The 21,702-nt window shown below is 36.2% G+C and overlaps 1 protein-coding gene across 5 annotated transcripts in view; it reads left to right on the top strand.

The window, feature by feature from the left end:
* Sycp1 (synaptonemal complex protein 1) overlaps nt 1-21,702 on the top strand; it is a 99,226-nt gene that overhangs the window by 75,575 nt on the left and 1,949 nt on the right. For all 5 annotated transcript variants that reach the window (XM_076574733.1, XM_076574734.1, XM_015999208.3 and 2 more), the window contains 4 exons: nt 342-416; nt 6,854-6,901; nt 11,932-12,117; nt 18,580-18,723. In XM_076574733.1, the coding sequence (XP_076430848.1) occupies nt 342-416; nt 6,854-6,901; nt 11,932-12,117; nt 18,580-18,723 (453 nt within the window). The remainder of the gene's footprint in view (nt 1-341; nt 417-6,853; nt 6,902-11,931; nt 12,118-18,579; nt 18,724-21,702) is intronic.

The following is a 21,702-nucleotide window of genomic DNA, read 5'->3' as shown; positions in this document are numbered from 1 at the left end:
CAACACAGCTTCACAGAGTTAAACAAATACAACATAAACAAAAATATCACACCTTAAAATAATATTCTACTACAATGAGGTTTTTTTTTTTTTTTTGGACAGGGTTTCTCTGTGTAGCTCTGGCTGGCCTCGAACTGACAGAGATCCATCTGCCTCTGCCTCCTGAGTGCTGGGATTAAAGGTGTGTGCCACCACCACCTGATTACATGTATGATTTTTAAAAGGACATTTTCTGAGTTAATTTTTTCTAGAACTGAGTTTATTTGAAACACTAGATTACAGTTTCATTGTCTTTAGAAATATGTAAAAGCACTAACACACTTCATCATTTTTTTCTTTAGGAGACTGAACTATCTAATATCAGAAATGAACTTGTGTCCCTTAAGAAACAACTTGAAATAGAAAGAGAAGAAAAAGTAGGTTTTGTGACATTACATGTAAGATAATTGTAGGATTTTAGTACAACATTGTCTTTTATAAATGCCATATTATAAAATAATTTGACAAATTTGGGTAATTAGTAGTAAGAAAATACTGCTGTTCTCTACTTACCTGTGAGCATCTAACACATTCCATTAAAAAAAGTATGTACTTTCAAGAATAGAAATGTTTTCAAATATTCTGTATTTGTTTAAGAAATATTACCTCAAGGTTGAAGAGAAGATTCTCAAGTTAAGAGCATGCACTTGCTTGCAGAGAATACAAGACCCACTCTAGACAGCTCACAGCTGCTTATAACTGCAGCTCCAGAGGGAAATCCAATGCCTCTAGTCTCTGTGGGTACCTGCACTCTAGTGAACATACCCAATTTGGATAGGTACACATAATTAAAAATAATTCTTAAAAAAAGGAAATGCTATATGTAGTGGGCCTAGGTTAGTCCCATGAAGGCTCCCTAGCTGTCATTTCAGAGCTTGTGAGCTTAGGTTAGTTATTTCTGTGGGTTTCCTTGTGATGACCTTGACCCCCATCGCTTGTATAATCCTTCCACCCTCTCTTCAACAGGATTCTTGGAGCTCTTAGTCCAGTGTTTGGCTGTGGATTTCTCTACAAACATGTGACAGTTGTGTAGCTTGGTCTGTTTATATGGGACTCCTATTAGAGGGATTAGGGCCTGTCCCTAGTGTTTGAGCTAGCTTTGGGGAACCTATTCCTTATACTGAGTTGCCTTGCTCAGCCTTAATAAAAAGGGAGAAGCTTAGTCCTACCTCAACTTGATATGCCATGCTTTGTTGACACTCATGGGAAGCCTGACCTTTTTGGAACAGAAACAGAGGAGGAATGGATTGGGGGGTCAGGGCAGAGGGCAGGCAGGGGTAGAGATGGAACATGAGGAGAGGAGGGAGGCGAAACTGTGTTCATGATGTAAAATAAATGATAAAATTTAATAAAAAATACTGGAAACACACACAAAAGGAAATATTATTTCATAGTAAATGCTTGTATATTTAATATGAGTTTTTAAAAAGCTTTTTAAAGTTATAGAAAAATGTCTTACATCTTTAATATTTTGTAGTTTGCAAGATACTGTGACTTACACTTGAAATACCAAATTTCCTTTTTTAAAACTTTTTGTATGGCAGATACTCTGCTGAGTATTTATATCTAGCTTAATAATTATTAACTTGTGCAATATTTACTGTTTTCTCTTTTGTAATGGTTAGGTTATTTATTAAAGATTACATAACAAAGTAGAAAAGCTAGAAATCAAACCTAGTTATATTTTGTATGATTTCAAAACCTGTTCTCTTAACTCTGCAACAGCCTTGTAAAGTATAGTTTCAACTTGAAATCTCAGTGAGTTTATTAACTTAGTACCATACTGAAGTCCTTTATCCTCTTCAATCTATGGAAAATTTCACACAAATGTCAGTTTATTATATTTAAGTATTCTCATACATACACACATGTATATACTTTGTGTTATATCACAAGTTTTTAAGGCTAGGATTATGTCTTATCTCTATCTTGTTTGAAATTTGTATGTCTCTAATAAATATTAAATAGGTGAGTAAATTGATTTCATTTCACCTGTAGTAACAACATTGATACTTTGCTTTATCCTATAGTTTCAATAGATAATCCTTCTGTGTCTTTACTTTTCATTTTCTTGATTAAACCTGAGCTTTCTTAAAGTTTTGTTTATTCTACTTTGTTTTGAGATGCTGGGTATTGAATCATTTTTCTCTTTAATAAATACAAATAAGACCTCACTGTACTAAAGTCTTAATACACATTATATTACCTACTGTCTATTAGGTTTATGCATTTGGCCTAACCATTTCCCATAATTTCATTAGTGTTCCACTGTAGCTAGAGTTTTCCTGCCTTGCCCACAGTCAGGACAAATCTTTGTCACCCGCCAGTCCCACAGCCGCTCAGACCCAACCAAGTAAACACAGAGACTTATATTGCTTACAAACTGTATGGCCGCGGCAGGCTTCTTGCTAACTGTTCTTATAGCTTAAATGAATCCATTTCCATAAATTTATATCTTGCCATGTGGCTCGTATCTTCACATGGCATCTTCACATGCTACTTGTCATGGCTGTGGCTGGCATGAGTGACTCCTTCTGCCTTCCTGTTCTTTATTTTCTCCTCTATTAGTCCCGCCTGTACTTCCTGCCTAGCCACTGGCCAATCAGTGTTTTATTTATTGACCAATCAGAGCAATTTGACATACAGAACATCCTACAGCATTCCACTGTTTCTTCTAGAGTGTAGATGTCAGTCTCCATGTATTTATGTAGTGTTTCTTGCTATTAAAATTTCTAGTTTTATTGGATTTTCATGATAGGATACAAAAAGTCATTTCAGTTATAATTTTTTTTGAAAGAGTTGATTTGTGGCCATTTTTAAAAGGTTCAGTGGGCTCCTGAGGAATGCATATTCTGTATTTGTTGGTTGGAATATTTTGTATCAACTAAGTCTATTTGATATAGTATGTAGTTTAACTCTGAAAAATCTTACTTTGTATAGTCCGTGTAGTGGAGGAAGTTAGATATTGAAATCACTCATGTTATGTCAAGATGTATTGACCCTTTATGGTTTTGTTTGTTTTTTGAAATTGGATACCTTAGTGTTTGGTGGATATATAATTATAATGTTATATAATGTTGATGATTTGTTCCTTTTATTAATATATAATGGCCTTTTTCATCTTTTTTGACTTCTTTGTTTGGCATATACTTTTCCAGGTATCAAAATAGCTATACCAATTAGCTTTTGGTTTCTGTTTATTTGGTATATTGTTTTTCAAACTTTGACTCTTAGAAGGTGTCTTTACTTGTCATATATGTGTCTTGGAGACAATATATACTTAATATCTAGGTTTTTAGATCCAATTAGCAAATCTGTATTTATTTATTGGTGTATTGAAGCTATTCACATTTAAAGTAAATATTGAGAGTTTTTTTTTCTTTCACTAATTCCAGTGATTTACTTGCTATTTTTCTGGTTGATTGGATTTCTGTTCCTTCTTTTCTTTTTTTCTACTAGTATTAGTGCTTGCTGGTTTACTGTGATAGGAATGATGGATTCCTTCCTAGCTCTCCTTTGCTCATTTTTCTTCTCATATAATTTATTCTTTCCTGTGCTTTCTTGATTGAGACAGTCTTTTTTCCCATGTGTATAGTGTTCCTTGATCTACTGTAGTGCAGTGGTCATGAATTGTATTAGTTTGTGCTTGTCTTGACACATACTTTACATGTCAGGTTTTGGGTTGTTTGGTGTTTTGAGACAGGATTTCTCTGTGTAGCCCTGGCTGTCCTGGAACTTGCTGTGTAGACCAGGCTGATCTTGAACTTGCAGAGATTTGCCTGCTTCTGCCTCCCTAGTATTGGGATTTAAGCCGTGCACCACCACTGCCTGGCTTATATAAGGTAGCTTTGCTGGAAGTAGTGATCTTGGATTGGACTGTTGACAAGTAGATATTGGTCAAAAGTCTGAAGTTCATCAAAGCTATCTTCAACATGGTATTTTTTCTTATTTATATATGAGGTGCCTCTGTGGGCCACGCTTAACTTTGCCGCCTATGGTCCAGGCAGCTTGTTTCACCCTCATAAGACTCCTCAGATCAAGTCCTTGCAGTGGTTAATGTTTTTGATAGCAGGTGTTTCTTAAGTGATTGGGAGGTGTGGGAAGCAGCCACAACATTGAGATTTGTACAGGTGAAGGACTTAACTGTATTTTCAAGGTTTTCTGAAAGATGGAACTGTGAGTATCCTGGTACATCAGAGTTCTCAAGCTCTTTAATAGTGAATAGCAGATTGGTGGCTCCAGAGTTCAATCCATCTGCTGGCCTAGAATAATCAAACTCAAAATCTGTTCATCACCAGGAATATTGGGCTATCCTTGTGCACCTTCAGCTCGAGCTGAGCCTTCTGTCACTTGTATCCTTTGACTTGTCAGTGTCTGGCTTTACTCCACAACTGTCATTCTGGGCCTTCTCTTACTTGGGCCCTGTAAGTGAGGCTTCCTGACCTATGGCTATTCCCTGACTTCAGTTCCCTGGAGTACCTAGGTTTTTAGAAGTAGACTTTCTCTAGATGAGATGTGGCCACTGCCCTATGAATCATGTAGATGACAAAATGAGATTTCTCTCTTTTTCACCAGCTCACATAGAAACAATCTCTAGTTTATCATCTTACACTAGAACTTCTAAGTTTTTTTTATTATCTTGTTGTGAACAGAGAGTTTTAAGATCTCCAGTTCATCTTTTTTTATTCTGTGACCAGATCTAATACAGAGAATATGGCAGTTTATTCAAAGTGTATACTTAAGATTTAAATAATTGATTATAGTTCAGGTTTATGGTCCCCTGTGCTCATGAATTAGACACAGTTTAATTCTTTTAGTCTCCCAACCCTGGTATACTTTCACTCTTCACTGGTAATAAAGTTTCAACATTATGTGCTCTAAGAATTAGTGGTAGGTAAGAGTTCTATGTTTGATTACCTTAGGTCTGAAAGTTTTATTCTCAGTACACAAATAGTAGGTTAGATACACTATGTATTTGTGATATTATTTCAGATATTGCAGAATGCTTCCATAAGACAACCTTCCTTCTTTGTAAGTTGATGTTTAAAATTTGGAAAAATGGCTGTTCATTTCTACTTTGGTATCTCAAGTTAGTCTTGTATACCAAGACATGTTTTAGGCACATTTTATTTATCATATTAGACACGGACCTCTTTAGGCACTTTGGTAGTAAGGGATCATGATCAGTTATCCACCAGCAGAGATATATTTTTGTATATGATTTGGTCCACAGGTTTGAAACACATTGTGTCAGCTAACTGTAATAATGACCTATACCAGAAAAATTCCTAGTTGTTTTGACTGTAGCTGTGAGAGTGCTTTCTCTTTATTCTAGAAGCCATGGTGTCCTAGAGTAGTTATAATATTACTGGTTTAACAAATATGCTTTGTCCAGGAGTACAATATTCTAGATCTTTAGAGTAGATCCCAGTTGTCAGTATAACTGAAGGCTAACCACTGGTAGATGATACATACTAAGAAAGATACATGCTACTAAATCAGCTTACTGCTAGATTCTTTCATAATGAAGTGAGTTCTTTTGTTTAGGAGAAATATTGTGGAAGGGATAGCATGGTTTATACAAGGGAATGATTCAATGTGGATGGATACTGGCATAGGTATCATGAGCAGGCAAATTAAGTTTTGACTGTCTAAAGTTCTGTGCACTATGAGAATTTAGTTTCTCTGAGGCCTTTATGCTTCCTGGAGGCTATCACCAGTCTGTTTTATATATGATTGCCATATTAAAAATGTTCAATTTGTCTTAGTTAAGATTTTCATTGCTGTGATAAAGACCATGACTATAAGTGAGGGTTTATTCCATCTCACATTTCCATATCACAGTCTTATCAAAGGAACTCAGGGCAGGATCTCAAGCAGGGCAGGAACCTGGAAACAAGAACTGATGCAGAGGCTGTAGAGGATCACTGCTTACTGGCTTGCTCCCCATGGCTTGGTCACCCTGTTTTCTTACGCACCTCCAGGACCACCAGCCCAGGGATGGCACTACCAGCCCAGGGATGGCACTACCAGCTCAGGGATGGCTGAGCTTTTCCACATCTTCAGTCAAGAAAAATGTACCATAGGCTTGCCTAGAGGCCAGCCTGGTAGGGGCATTTTCTCAGTTGAGGTTCTTCTTCTAAAAGGACTCTGTGTCATGTTAACATAAAACTGGCCAGCAGCAAAATACATTTTCATTTCTGTAAGCAAGACTTAGGTTTTCTATTTTAACTAATGAAGAAACCCTACAGTCTAGCTTGTTACACTTTTATCATAGTCTCTTCATTTTTTTCTTGGCTGTTCTATACATACATCCTGTTTATCAAAAGTTAGATATTGTTAAGTTTGTATACTTTTTGGAACTTATTAATATGAAATTTTGCTTCTTAGCATATTATTTTATACTTCATCTTTATTTCATGTTTAAAGTTAATTATTCAAAGTACCATTAAGATGTACTTTGTTAACATCTAGGGGAAAAGATGATTGTATCTCTCAAGATAGACCATAATTTTGATTTCTTTGCCACTCTTTATTGTTTAGTTACTTGTCTATAGCCCTTACCCTGTTGTTTTGTCCATCTATTTCATTTTACAAGTTAGAAAGTTGAGATTCAGAACTTAAAGAAACTTGCTAATTATTCCACAGATGTGTAAGAGAGAGAGGGATTAGAATCAAAAGATAAATCCAAATAACAACTCTATAGAAGTGAGTTTTATTCTTTAATAGTTATTAGAAAATGTTTTGACAAGTTTGTTTTAATTGTGTTAATAGTATCAATTGTTATATATAATTTGCTATTTATTTTTAATAGGAAAAACTAAAACTGGCAAAAGAAAACACAGCTATTCTCAAAGACAAGGTAAGAGGTTTTTTTTTTTTGTCTGAGACAGGATTTCTCTGTGTAACAGCCCTGACTATCCTGGAACTACCTCTGTAGACCAGGCTGGCCTTGAACTCACAGAGATCCACCTGCCTCTGCCTCTCTAGTGCTAGGATTAAAGGTGTGCACCACCACCCGGTAAGGTAAGAGTTTTATGTCTTTCTGTTTTTATTATAACCAATATATTTTCAATCCAGTTTGAACCTAGGGCCTTGCATGTGTTAGGCAAATGTTCTGCTACTGGAGTATATCTCAGCATAAACCCATTTTTTAAACATTTATTTAGAAATAATTCTTGTTGCTCATAAATAGGAAAATAAAAAAATGTCATACAATTTCATTTCCGAAATTATTTCTTGGTATATTAATTTAAAGGTATTAGCTAAAATTTTAAAACATTTGTCGTTTTGTTTTGGAGATTTAGAGATGGCTTCAGTATAATTCTTTAAAAACTTTTAATTTCATTTATTCATTGTGTGTGTGTGTGTGTATGTGTATGTATGTATGTGTGTGTGTGTACATGCCACAGTGCCTATGGAGGTCAGAGGATAACTTGTGGGAGTTGGTTCTCCTTCCATCATGTGTGTCCTTTGGATTGGATTAAAGTTGGCAGGTTATTTTCTGAGCCATCTCGACACACACACACACACACACACACACACACACACACAGAGTAAAATAAAATAATAATAATAAAATAAATAATATAATAAAAATAAAAATTATATTAGTAGAGCTCCCTACAGTGGAAGGAAGTTCCAGTGTGGGGAAGAAGAGTTAATCCAGAGCCTCTAACTTAACCAGTTTTGGGGTTATATTCTTATTTTCTTTATAACTATGCTGTCTTCTAACAGACATTGATATGATTATAGTAACATTGAAGTGAGAAACAGAGTACTCTGGGAATAGCTCAGTTGTTAGACATAGATGGTGCCATAGCTTTGTGACCCTGGAGCTAAAGAAAGAGAAGAAGGAAGTATTGAATCTGTTTGAGAATACTTAGTGTTTTATTTTTCCCAGAGCCTGTACCAGATACCTGAAAAGATTATCATTGAAGAAATTATTATAATAAAATAAATCAGCAAGGTTGTGGTCAGTGCACTATCTGATAAAGATAAAAAAATTTAATCACTGATATTCTTTTATAAATATAGAACATTCATATAATTAAATTATATATTATATGTTTTCCTAGAGATATGCTGATTCATGTTTAATTATTCTGTTATCAGATAGATTAGTAAGTGCTATATCTTTTATCTGGGGAGTCTGCATGTTATGTGTGCTGCAAAAATTTTAAAAATTATTTAAGAATTGAAGAAATTTAACTAGGCCTTTGGGAATTATGTTTTTTCTAACCATAGTAGAATATTATAGATCTAATATAATCATTAAATTGAGCAAATGTTTCTGATTTTGTGTAAGTTACTTAAATTCTTCGTGCCTTAATTTTCTCATTAAAAAATTAAGAGATTATTTTATCTCATCTCTAAAGAGATTATCTTACCTACATCTTCAATTTGTTAGTATTAAGTGAGATGGTATTTATCAATTATTTAAAATAATCTTTGGCATAGAGTAAATGACATATAAGATAAATACAACAGAGAGAATCCGTGTGTTCTGCATCATTTGAAATATAATCAGAAAAATTATGGTGTTTACAGAAATACATATTTCTATGATTATTTCCATTATTGTGAAGAAAGATGTACTCTCCAAGGGATGTGTGTATTAAAGTCAGTGTTGTCTTTTCTTTTAGGCTATAGGGTAAATGGTATTTCTCTGACATGGCCACAAGGTGGTGGAACAGTGACTTGAAATTGCCACTCTGAGATCTAGTTGGGGAAAATTTGTCCTAGAAAAGCTCTAGTCTGGAAATGCCAAGTATTTCCTTTGATGAATTCAATCCAGAGAGCAGGAAAAAACATGAATTTTCAGTTACGGTATAGATACATGTATGAAAAGGATACAGAAATGCAATTGAAATAAGTGTCAGACCTTTACTTCTGCATTTGGAAGGCTAAGATTGCTGCAAGTTCAAAGACAACTTGATATACATAGGAGTTTCAGACATATTCTCAAAAAAAGTCCAGAAAAATGAAAAAATTACTACTTGCTGGAAAAATGGTTATGAAGTGATAGATTATTAGCATGAGGTAATAACTGAATCATTTTTATTTAGTAACTTGATTTTCTAGATAAGCAAATTTAATCCTGGGGATGTGCTTGTAATCACCTGGCAAGACAGTAATATACACAGAGAAGATAATATTATATGCTCATACTTTAATTTTTTTTTTTTTTTTTTTCGAGACAGGGTTTCTCTGTGTAGCTTTGCGCCTTTCCTGGGACTCACTTGGTAGACCAGGCTGGCCTCGAACTCACAGAGATCCGCCTGCCTCTGCCTCCCGAGTGCTGGGATTAAAGGTGTACGCCACCACCGCCCTGCTTAATGTTTTTTTAATACTATCTGTAGTCACTTAACTTTTAACTTTATTTTTATTTAACATAATTTCCTTATTGATACTTTGGGAATTTCACATCATGCACCCCAATTCTGCTTACCTCCCAGTACCTCCTTATCTGCCCCTCACCCTTGCAGCATTCCCCCAAAAGAAAATTTTTTTAAAAATTAAAAAATTTAAACCAGCCGGGCGGTGGTGGCGCACGCCTTTAATCCCAGCACTCGGGAGGCAGAGCCAGGCGGATCTCTGTGAGTTCAAGGCCAGCCTGGGCTACCAAGTGAGCTCCAGGAAAGGCGCAAAGCTACACAGAGAAACCCTGTCTCGAAAAACCAAAAAAAAAAAAAAAAAAAAAAAATTTAAACCAAATCAACTAACTAGCCAACCAACTAAAAACCTGCAAAAATAACAACAAAACAAAACAAACAAACAAAAACCCTCTTCCCTCCTCTGTCTTTCCTGCCTCTTCAATACCTCTTCATTTGTGCTTAGTGGCATTGGGAGCCTCGTGTCACATAGTGTACTCTTTTGTCCAGTCAGTTTTACTTGGAAAATGTTCATTTCAGTGAGTCATTGATCTGCCTCAAAGCCTCTGGTTTCTGGTATACCATCATCACTGGATATTCACCGAAACTCCTCTGGAATATACTGTGGCTGCCCTGAGTCATGGAGATCCTGTAGATATTCTTCCACAGGACCAGTTCCTTCTGAGCTCTAGCGAGTCCTAGATGGGGTAGATGTTAGGGTGGTCTAACCCAAGGCCAGGCTATGGATGGGCCTGGGTGGTAACTGAGCTGGTCAGTCCAGGCCACTGGGGCCTCCACCTCAAGTGAGGGGCAGAGCCAGTTCTTATATGCCCATGCCATCAGGGGCAGTTCTCCCTCTTCTGTGGTGAGGGGTGGGTCCATCTCTCCTGAATGTGGGGGCCAACTCTCTTGCTGCAGTGTCCAGGGCCAGCTTTCTCAGGGCCAGTGAAGGGCAGTGCTGGCTCAGCATGAACATCTGATTTCATCATGCATGGTTCCTATGGCCGCTTGTGGTAACATGGACCACAGACATCAACACAGCTATGGTAGGACCATGGACCCAGACATGGTCCTAGGCAGCATTTGGGTCTGAATATCACCATTGCCCCAGTGTCAGTGCAGGCTACTCAGATGGGCACAGCCCCAGCAGCAGTGTGCAGTGTGGCCCTCGGACACTAACATGGCCCCAGGTGGTGGCCCAGACCCTGGGCATCTGCATGGCCTTTGATGGTAACAGGAGCCTCGGACATCAACACAGACCCTGGCTGCAGTAGGGCCACAGACCCAGACATGGCCCTTAGCTGCAGCTCTGGGCTGGTCATCATCATGGCACTGGGTAGCAGCACAGGCCACTCAGATCTGTATAGCCCCACCTTTATTTTTTATGTGTATTCATTCAAGTCTTCATTCATGTCTGTGCAACTATGTGCTTAGAGTTCCTGAGAAGGCCACAGAAGAGGGTGTCAGCTCCCCTGTGACTGGAATTAAAATTGGTTGTGAGCTACCATGTGGGTGCTAGGAATGGAACAGCGGTATTCTGGAAGAACATTCAGTGCTCTTAATCACTGATCAAACTCTCTAACCTTTTGCAATCACTTTTTAATTATGTTCCTTATACCCCTTAGTTTAAACTCATTCTCCTAATTCAAATACCAAATTTTTGAAATATTGTACATTAGTCCTGTGTGTGTGTGTGTGTGTGTGTGTGTGTGTGTGGTGTGCACATTTGCATATCTGTGTGTATTTCATTCTGTCAATTGAGTGTTTTCCATAATTGTATTCATGGAGATGATGACGACCAAAGAAAGAGATAAAATAGAATATGTTGTACTTGGAATTCATATAATATTCTACTAAAGCAATTACTACTACCTTGGAGGGCTTAGGATGTACCTCAGTCATAAGGGACTTCATAGCATGTGTAAGGCTCTAGGTTTGATCCCAGTACGTGTACACACACACACACACACACACTCACACACTCTCTCTCTCTCTCTCCCTCTCTCTCCCTCTCTCTCCCTCTCTCTCCCTCTCTCTCCCTCTCTCCCTCCCCCCTCCCCCTCTCCCCTCTCCCCCCATCCCCCACCGTCTCCCTCTCTGTCTCTCACTCTCCTGTGTGTGTGTGTGTGTGTGTGTGTGTGTGTGTGTGTATTTTGCTAGGAAATTTTTATCTTTTATATTTTATACAGTGTATATGGAAAGAAATTACTAGCAATTTACTATGTGAATTGCTAAAGGAAGCTGCATACAAAGATAGAGTTGGAAAAATCATTGAGTTGAAATAATGGCAAAGTATTTAGAGTAAATTTGTAACATACTCTCAAAATTGGAGCAAATAACCATTTTTTCATTTTTTTTTTCTGAAAATTTCCCTGTTGGCACTTTTTCCTTCCTTTAAAAGATGAATGAAACTGCAAAGCTAAAGTATTTTTGAGTTTGAGGCCAACATGGGCTTCAAAATATGACATTATTTTAAAAATCAAACTAATATTGTTTTATTCACTTTTGTCCAATGTAGAAAGTACAGGCATCTTTACTGGAATCACCTGAAGCCACTTGTCGGAAATTTCATTCTAAAACAACTCCTTCACAAAGTATATCTCGGATTTCCTCATCAATGGATAGCGGCAAATCCAAAGATAATAGAGATTGTCTGCAGACATCTGCCAAAAACAAAAACATTTTATCTACAACAGTTGTAAAGGTTGGTTGTTGTATTTCCAAGATAATAGTATTTTTTTTAAATAAAAAAGGTTTTGGTATTATATGCTATAGATTATACACATATGTTTTTGGGGTTTTTTTCTTTCTTTTTTTTTTGTGGCATCAGCATGAAATGTTTCATTTGTAAAATCATTTTTTTTCTCATTTGTCCAAACTAAATGGCATCTTGGGCAGATTCCATTACTTGATGTTTGTTTACCATTGCAAAGTCTTGGATGTGAGAGGTCTGGTTCTGATTTGATGTTTTACAAGATTTACTGCCCACATTACTATTTGTTCTACATCATTTTTCTGCCTTTTATTTAGCAGTCATCTTGAAGTAATTGTCATTAGCAAGATAACTCAATTTTAGCTGCCTTCTACATGTTTATTTGGGTCTTGTGAGACAGGGTCTCTCTTTGTAGTCTTGGCTGGCCTTGAATTCACTGAGATTCTCCTGCCTCTGCCTCTGCCTCTGACTGAAGTGCTGGGAATAAAAGCATTTTCCACCATACTTGGCCACATACTTACTTAATCTGCAGGGAAATCATACAACCTTGCCACACTAAGTGTAAGGCAGAATTTTATTCTGATAACCCCTCTTTTATATGCTATTCAACTCTTAATTTTCCTTTCCTCTACAAAGCCAGACACAAGGATAGCTAAATAGATTTGTTACCCTAGTTCATAACTTATTAGAGAATGAGACACTCCTCTTTCACTGTTGAAGACTCGTCTTGACAAAGACACTTCTTTTGCATGTTGAGGTGAAAAGTAGCTGAACCTGTTTCCACTCTTTTAAATTGAAAATTTGTATCTTATTTTCTTTGTTTCCCAGAAATAAATGGGAATAAGTATATGTTAATCATAGAGCCAGTTCTTTCACTTTTAAATAAGACTCAGAGATGGATTTGGCCTCATATATAAATATTTCATATTCTTTATGATGTGGGTTTTGTGTTCTTGTTGACCACTCCAGCAAGCAAGAAAAAAATTCTCAGTCCTAATCTGATAAATACACACAAATATTATTCAACTTTTGAAGATTAGTCAACTTTAGTTCTAGTGTTCTTTCTGTTGTTGTGATAAAGTCCATTATGGAGGGAAGTCAGGGCAGGAACACAAGGCAGGAACTAAAGCAGAGGCCATGGAGGAATGCTGACTACTGGTTTGCTTATCCTTCTTTTTTATACAGCTCAGGCCCAACTACCCAGGGTGGAGTGAGCTCTCTCATCAACCAAAAAATTGCTGCACAGACTTGTGTGTAGTCCAGTCTTATGTAGGCATTTTCTCAGTTGAGGTTCCCTCTTTCTAGATGACTCTCTCTTGTGTCAAGTTGGCAACTAATTAGCAAGTGTAATGATATAGCTTAGAAAAATTTTTATGTTAAAACATTCATAACCACATTGTTAAGAATGTGAAACAATATTAAAGAATAACTCTACTTTAAAAACTTAATTGAAATATTTCTAAGAAAAAATTACAGATCTTAATTATTCACCTTAAATTAAACCAAACACAACTTTATAACCAAGACTCAGATTAAAATAGAGTTTTACTGTTATTTCAGAAAAGCTCCACTAGTCCTTCTTCCAAGATTATTAATCTCAACTCCTCATGTAGCACATACTCTTTTTATCTGGACTTCTCTTATTGAATATTATGTTTATTAGGTTCACCTATGTTGTAGTTTAAAGTTATAGACCATTTTTACTTATATATAATATACTGGTGTGTGATTGTGTTACAGTTTTTTGATCAATTGTGTTATTAATATTTGGATAGTTTTTGGGGTAGACTTTTATGAAAGTATAAAAGTTCTAGTATCTGACATACACACTTTAGTTATGTATGTACAAAGGAATGAAATTGCTAGATTGTAGAGATATGTATTTTAGTATATACTGCCACTCTTTCTTTTTTTTTTTTTTTTTTTTTTGGTTTTTTGAGACAGAGTTTCTCTGTGTAGCTTTGAGCCTTTCCTGGAACGTACTCTGTAGACCAGGCTGGCCTCGAACTCACAGAGATCCCCCTGCTTCTGTCTCCTGAGTGTTGGGATTAAAGGCATGCCCCACCACTGCCTGGTGCCACTCATTTTTTTAGTAATTAAGTCAATTTAAAGAATTCGCATTATACCTAGAATCAGTGAATAATCTAATGGCAGTATATTCTTAGCCTTTTTATTTTAGTCATTCTAGTGGGTATGGTTATCTGGTTTATTTTTTTTCATTTTTGAATTTATTTATTAAATTTAATTTTACACATCAGCCACGGATTCCCCTGTTCTCCCCCCTCCCACCCCCATCCCTGCCTTCCCCCCAGCCCACCCCCAATTCCCATCTCCTCCAGGGCAACGACTCCCCTGAGAATTGAGTTCAACCTGATAGATTCAGTCCAGGCAGGTTCAGTCCCCTCCTCCCAGGCTGAGCCAAGTGTCCCTGTATAAGCCCGAGGTTCCAAACTGCCAGTTCATGCACTGAGGACAGGACCAGGTCTCACTGTCTGGATGCCTCCCAAGCAGATCAAGCTAATCAACTGTCTTATTTATCTGGAGGGCCTGATCCAGTTGGGGGCTCCTCAGCTATTGGTTCATAGTTCATGTGTTTCCTTTCGTTTTTATATTTGTCCCTGTGCTTTTTCTAACCTTGGTCTCAACAGTTCTCGCTCATACAAACCCTCCTCTTTCTCACTAATTGGACTCCTGGAGCTCCACCTGGGGCCTGACTGTGCATCTCTGCATTCGGTTCCCTCAGTCATTGGATGGGGTTTCTAGCACGACAATTAGGATGTTTGGCCAGGTGGCCTTCGAATACTTCAGAGATCTATTCAGAGGGCCTGATCCAGTTGGGGGCCCCTCAGCCTTTGGTTCATAGTTCATGTCTTTCCATTCGTTTGGCTATTTGTCCCTGTGTTTTATCCAACCTTGGTTTCAACAATTCTCGCTTATATAAACCCTTCTCTTTCTCGCTAATTGGACTCCCAGAGCTCCACCCGGGGCCTAACCGTGGATGTCTGCATCCAGATTCCTCAATCCTTGGATGGGGTTTCTGGCACACCTGTTAGGGTGTTTGGCCATCCCATCACCAGAGTAGGTCAGTTTGGGCTGTCTCTCAACCATTGCCAGAGTCTATTGTGTGTGTGTGGGTATCTTTGTGGATTTTTGTGGGCCTCTCTAGCACTTTGTTTCTTCCTTTTCTCATGTGGTTTTCATTTACCATGGTCTCCTATTCCTTGTTCTCCCTGGTTTATTATTTTTTTTAAATAAATAACTGTGATTGATTTTGTATTTTCAGAAACTTGCTAAGGTAATATATAGAAATTTTATATATCTTTCACTCGGTTTTCTCACACCATGACACATGTAAAAACCAAAAAAGCTTACATTAGTATCTTACTTACAAACTTGAGCTTTTACATGGATTTTATAGTTTTTTCATCTTTTTCTATTTAAGATACAAGAAATTGCCGGGCGGTGGTGGCGCACGCCTTTAATCCCAGCACTTGGGAGGCAGAGGCAGGCGGATCTCTGTGAGTTCGAGGCCAGCCTGGGCTACCAAGTGAGTCCCAGGAAAGGCGCAAAGCTACACAGAGAAACCCTGTCTCGAAAAACCAAAAAAAAAAAAAAAGATACAAGAAATTACCAATTGTATTAAATTGTCATATAGCTTTATTCTTTGCCATGTTTTTTTGAGACAGAGTTTTTTTTACTGTAGCCAAGACTAGCCTGGTACTTGATATGTAACCTATGCTGGTCTTAAATTCCTGACTGGGAGTATAGTTATGCCTGGCTTCTTGATCTTAATTTTTAGTGGAGGCATTTGTAACTACAGCTTCTCCAAGCATTGATTTTTACTATATACTATAGATTTTGCCGTATATTGGTTTTTAAGCTTCCTTTAACTCTTTTTTTTTTTTTTTTAATTTTAATTTTTGGTTTTTTGAGACAGGGTTTCCCTGTATAGCCCTGGCTGTCCTGGGATTTGCTCCATTGACCAGGTTAACCTCAAACTCAGATCTGCCTGCCTCTGCTTCCTGAGTGCTGGTATTGAAGGTGTGTGCCACCATGCCTGGCTCTTGTAACTCTTCTTAACTCATTAGCTATTTATTAATGTACTATGAATTTCCCTAGTATCCATTTGATTGCATTACAGAATCTTTAAAACATTGCGTTTCCTTAGTGTCTGTTTAGTTGTTCTACTAATTAGTAAAAGTAGGGTTCTGAATTCATTATTTTTCTTGGTTATTCGCTCATATGTTTTGGGAGTCTGCTTGTCTGCTTATAATATATTTTGATAGACTGAAATCTTAAAATGCCATTCTTATCTCATTTTGTTCAATAAGAATTAACTATTTCAAACCTACTTTCTTTAATACAATTCATCCCTTTCTGCCTTTTACTGTGAATCTCTGCTATTAAGACCTAAAGTTTGTCTTTTGTGAACAACATATAATCCCTACCTTTTCCACATAATTTAGTCTTTGTCCTTTGATTAGGTGATAGACATTGAATTAGAATTGAATTAGATGGTAGAATGTACTTTCATCATTTGGTTGCTTATGCTAAATCTTACATTTTTTCTTGTATCTCTCTTTTTAGGTTAAGTAGATACTTTTTAGAGTGAAATCTTAATTTTGAGGTTTTTTTCTTTCTGTTTTTAGAGTCATTGCTTGATGGTACGTTGACAATTACAACACCTTTAGTTAAAATTATTTAATTTGAATTAGTATTAATGTAATTTCAACACTGTTGAAAACATTTGCTTTATTACAGGTTTTTTAGTCCCTTCTCTTTTATTGTGTCATTTTTTTATTTTAGGTAAACCATGTGTTAATATATTTTAGGCATTATATTTTGTTACAATTGTTGCTTTATGTATTTGTGTTTAAAATCAGATAGGAGTTGAAATAAGTTACAAATAGAATTTATACTCTCTTTTTTGTTTCCTATGCAGTTATCTTCATCCCAGCACCTTGAATTTCTTCTTGGGGATTTGAAGCTAGCATCCTTTCATTTTAGACTGAAGGGTCTCACTTTAGTATTTCTTGTATGAGAAATCTATGAGTGAAGTTCTTTATCTAGAAATTATGTGTTTATCATATTATATTATATATTTGTTATTAATACATTGCATTAATACATTATATATTAAGTTCTCTTATATTTGTGAAGGATACTGTTACTGGTGTTTGGGTTCTGGGCCAGGTGTTTCCAGGTTCTTAGCCTCTTATACAAAGAATTTAAAATAAGTTCTCATACAGATTTACAAAACAAGCAAGGTTATCTTATTTGGAGAAAAGTGATCTTGCAAGTTATAGAGGGATACATTGTCATGACTGACAGTGGGCTACATGAGTGAAAGTAGTCCAGAGTTCAATTATTGTTAGGGTTACTCCCCCATGTAACTGTTTAATGAGTGTAAATTATTTCATGTTTTCTTTTAACTAGCATCATTTCATCCTGACAAGAACAATTCATCTAACAATTATCAAAATACCATGTCAAAAATATTGTAAGGCAGTAAAATATATATAATATTGCATTGTCTATGTATGGGAACATTATGAAGTATACTGGATGAGCCATGATAAATTAGGGTTATTTTAGCTTTGACACTTCATAGTGATCTATCCAGCAAATTAGGATGTGTACCATCAGATATGTGTAGTTGTAAGTTTTCTCTGGTCCTGCCTGGCTCCTGTAACACTGTGGTCTCACAGACACTTTTAAAATAATCATTCAGAGACTTATATTATTTTCAAAGTATATGGCCTAATGGCTCAAGCTTCTCACTAGCTAGCTCTTACATTTTAAATTAACCCATTTCTATAAATCTATACTTTGTCTTCTGGCTTGTGGCTTACATCTTGTTTCTTATGATGGTAGCTTGCAGCATCTCCTCTGCTCTGTCTTTCTCCTTCCTCTCTCTCTAGTTGGAATGTCCTGCCTAACCTTATTCTGCCTCACCATTGGCCAAATAGCTTTATTTATCAACCAATCAGAGCAACACATATTCACAGCATACAGGACATCACCCATCAGATATGTATGTCTTTATGTTCATCTGTAAAAAAATTGACTGATGACAGTGTTGAAGCAATGACTTCAGACAAATTGCATCCTACTCCTAAGATGTTTGCTTATTTCAAGTTTTGCTTCCTCTGGCAGTTCTTCCAAAATCAACCAACCAGTAGTAGTCAAGAGTCTATACATAAGCAGCTTTACAACTTTTGAATTATCAGTAAAACACTTTATCACAAGATTAACTTTTAAGAACATTACTTACATTAATGGACATTTTCACAGTTTGAAAAAAATACAAGTTATTGCTGATGACCATTCTTCTACTAGAACTTCTCCCTGTCATATATTCTACATGGACACATAAGAAACCCCTTGGCGGGATTAGCATTATAGGTATATCCTACCACATTAATCATTATGTATTTTTTTATTTTTGCACAGGAATATACAGTGAAGACACCAACTAAAATGAAAATACATCAAAGAGAAAACAAATACTTACCCACTGGAGGAAGTAATAAGAAGAAAAAAACAGTCCTTGAATTTGATGTTAATTCAGATAGTTCGGAAGCTACTGATCTCTTGGTAAAAATATTATGAAGAATCAGCATTTTTACTTGCTCTTATTATTTGTGTTATTATTTGATATAAATATGTAGTATATGTACATAGTTATTTACAATTGTGATAAATATAGCACAACATAGAATCATGTTTTCATATCATTTTATAGAAATTAAGGTTCAAACAGTTTTCCTCTAAATTTTTGAAAACATGATACTTAAAAGCATACCATCTCGCCGGGCGGTGGTGGCGTGCGCCTTTAATCCCAGCACTCGGGAGGCAGAGGCAGGCGGATCTCTGTGAGTTCGAGGCCAGCCTGGGCTACCAAGTGAGTTCCAGGAAAGGCACAAAGCTACACAGAGAAACCCTGTCTCAAAAAACCAAAAAAAAAAAAAAAAAAAAAAGCATACCATCTCATATATTTGGCATATGAGATAACTAATCATTATTGTCTTGTTTTCCAGAGAAATATTATGAAGTTTTTCTACACTTAAAAACAAAAATGGTAAAAACAAAAACAAACAAACAAAATAATCAAAAACCCCCATAAAAGTGGGATTGATATTTTAATAGTTTCACAGCCAAATCTGTTATTAAGGGTCTCATCTTTTTTTGCATATTTGTTGCTTTATTTTATACCACTACTGATTAACATTTATATTACAGTATTGATTGACAACTGTAACATTCTGTCGCTCTGAGGGGGTAATGTTGTAAGGATAGCATTTTAAAGGAACCTACTTCTACTGTTTTATAGGAATGTTTATTCCAATTTACACAAAGCAATACTTTCTTGTAGCTGAGTTTTTTTCTGTGTCCCATCTGACTCGTGGTCAGGACAAATCTCTCTCACCTGCCAGTCCTGCAGCCGCTTGGACCCAAGTAAACACATAGAGGCTTATATTAATTAAAACTGCTTGGCCATTAGCTCAGGCCTACCACTGACTAGCTCAGCTCTTACACTTATAAACTCAGCCCATTTTTGTTCATCTATATGTCATCATGTTTTCCATGACTTTACCTGTGTGCCATTACATGCTGCTCCCTGGACGGCTGGCTGGCATCTCCTGACTCAGCCTTCTGCTTCCCAGAATTCTCCTTGTCTGTTTATCCTGCCTATACTTCCTGCCTGGTTACTGGCCAATCAGCTTTTTATTTATCAACTGATCAGAGCAACACATATTCATAGCATACAGAACACCCCACAGCAGATCCCTTTTTCTGTCTAATCAAAAAGGAAGGGTTTAACTTTAACATAGTAAAATTACATATAACAAAACAGTAATCAAGCAAGAATTACAGTTACAATATCTAGTTTATTTGTATTTGGCAAAATTAGAGAAAATATTCTATCCTATATTTGTGAGTCTACAGTTTTATATCTAATTTATCTTTTATCATAACTAAGGAAAATTATAACTATCTAGTCTTCAACTACATCAAAGACCCCAGAACGATTTAATATTACCTAAGTAAACAGGAAGAGCATTGTAAGCAACTTCCAAAACTCTAGAATGACAGAGACAGCTGGCTGCCTGGACAGTCATCCAAAGTTCCTCTGCAAAGTTGGGGCATCCATCTTCAGCCCACAGGCCTAGAGTCTCTCAGTCACTCCTCTCTGTGTCCTGTAGAATGTCTGGCAGTTTCTTCTGTGAATCAGGAACCTGAAGGACTATCTCGCCTTGCAAAGTTCAGTGATCACCTTCCTGTGGATCCTGCATGCCCATTCAATACATTTTGTCAAGCAGTCCAGGCAAGAACAGTTTCTTGCCCAAATGGCTATTTTTGCCAAGAAGAAGATACACTCCATATGGAGTGTCTTTGATGCCCATCTTTCTCTTTGAAGTAAATTGGTGTTGCCAGGAGCAGACATTTCTCACTGTCCAGAAAGTCTAAGTTTTTAAAACATTTTAAATGCCATATTCTGTAGGTCTTTGAAATGTTTGAAGATTACCTATTTATCTGAAATATATCTATTTATACCTAGAAAAATTAATATGACTATAAGTTTGACTATCATAGAAGACTAATTATTAATCTGTATTTCTTAATTACCTATTACAATTTAAATGAGTAATATAAACATAATACCTTAAACAAGAGTAGAAATATTTATATATATATATATATAGTATAACAAAATTAACTTTAAACTTTAAATTTGTATCAATAACTAAAATCTTTAGCAATATAAAACATTTTTAAACAAGTTGTTGCTCTTTAAAAGTAGGTACATTAATCTACCCTTTTACCCTATCATATCTATATTCTACATTTCTATACCACTTTCTTAAAGGATGATAAAGGTTAAATAATAACGTAGAATAATTTAAGAGAACTACACTAAATTGAGCAATAAACCTTATTTATCTTAGCAACAAAATTCTAGTTAAAGTCAATTGTTCCGTTATTTTATTTCTTTTTTTTTCTCCTTTCTTTTTTCTCTTTTCTTTTTTGAGACAGAATCTCTCTACATAGTTCTAGCTGTCTAGCTGTCCTGGAACTCATTGTGTAGATCAGGCTAACCTTGAACTCACAGAGATCCGCCTGCCTATGCCTTCTTGTTTCATTATTACCACTTAAAACTATAAGATATTTAGAGCTTTTTATTGCTTAGGAGCCTCTAATTTGTTGTTGTTTTGGAATACTGAGTAGTTGAACATTAGAACCCTGTTATTGAAGTTAACATATGGAGTCCCTACTCGAGAATCCCATAGATAATGATTAACATCTCAGTAATTAAAATTGTGAACTAGAACCTATTTAAAACATTTTCCATAGATTAGTTGAATTATTATAACAATTTCATTCTATAAAAGTATAGAGCTCTGGGAGTCTAGTTAGCGAGAAAGAGGAGGCTTTATATGAGTGAGAATTGTTGAAACCAAGGTTGGATAAAGCACAGGGACAAATAGCCAAACAAATGGAAACACATGAACTATGAACCATTGGCTGAGGGGCCCCCAACTGGATCAGGTCCTCTGAATGGGTGAGACAGTT

Source organism: Peromyscus maniculatus, chromosome 6 (genome assembly GCF_049852395.1).
Source record: "Peromyscus maniculatus bairdii isolate BWxNUB_F1_BW_parent chromosome 6, HU_Pman_BW_mat_3.1, whole genome shotgun sequence".
NCBI lineage: Eukaryota > Metazoa > Chordata > Mammalia > Rodentia > Cricetidae > Peromyscus > Peromyscus maniculatus.
Note: the sequence above shows the minus strand (reverse complement) of the source record. Positions and strands in the feature narration are given on the sequence as shown.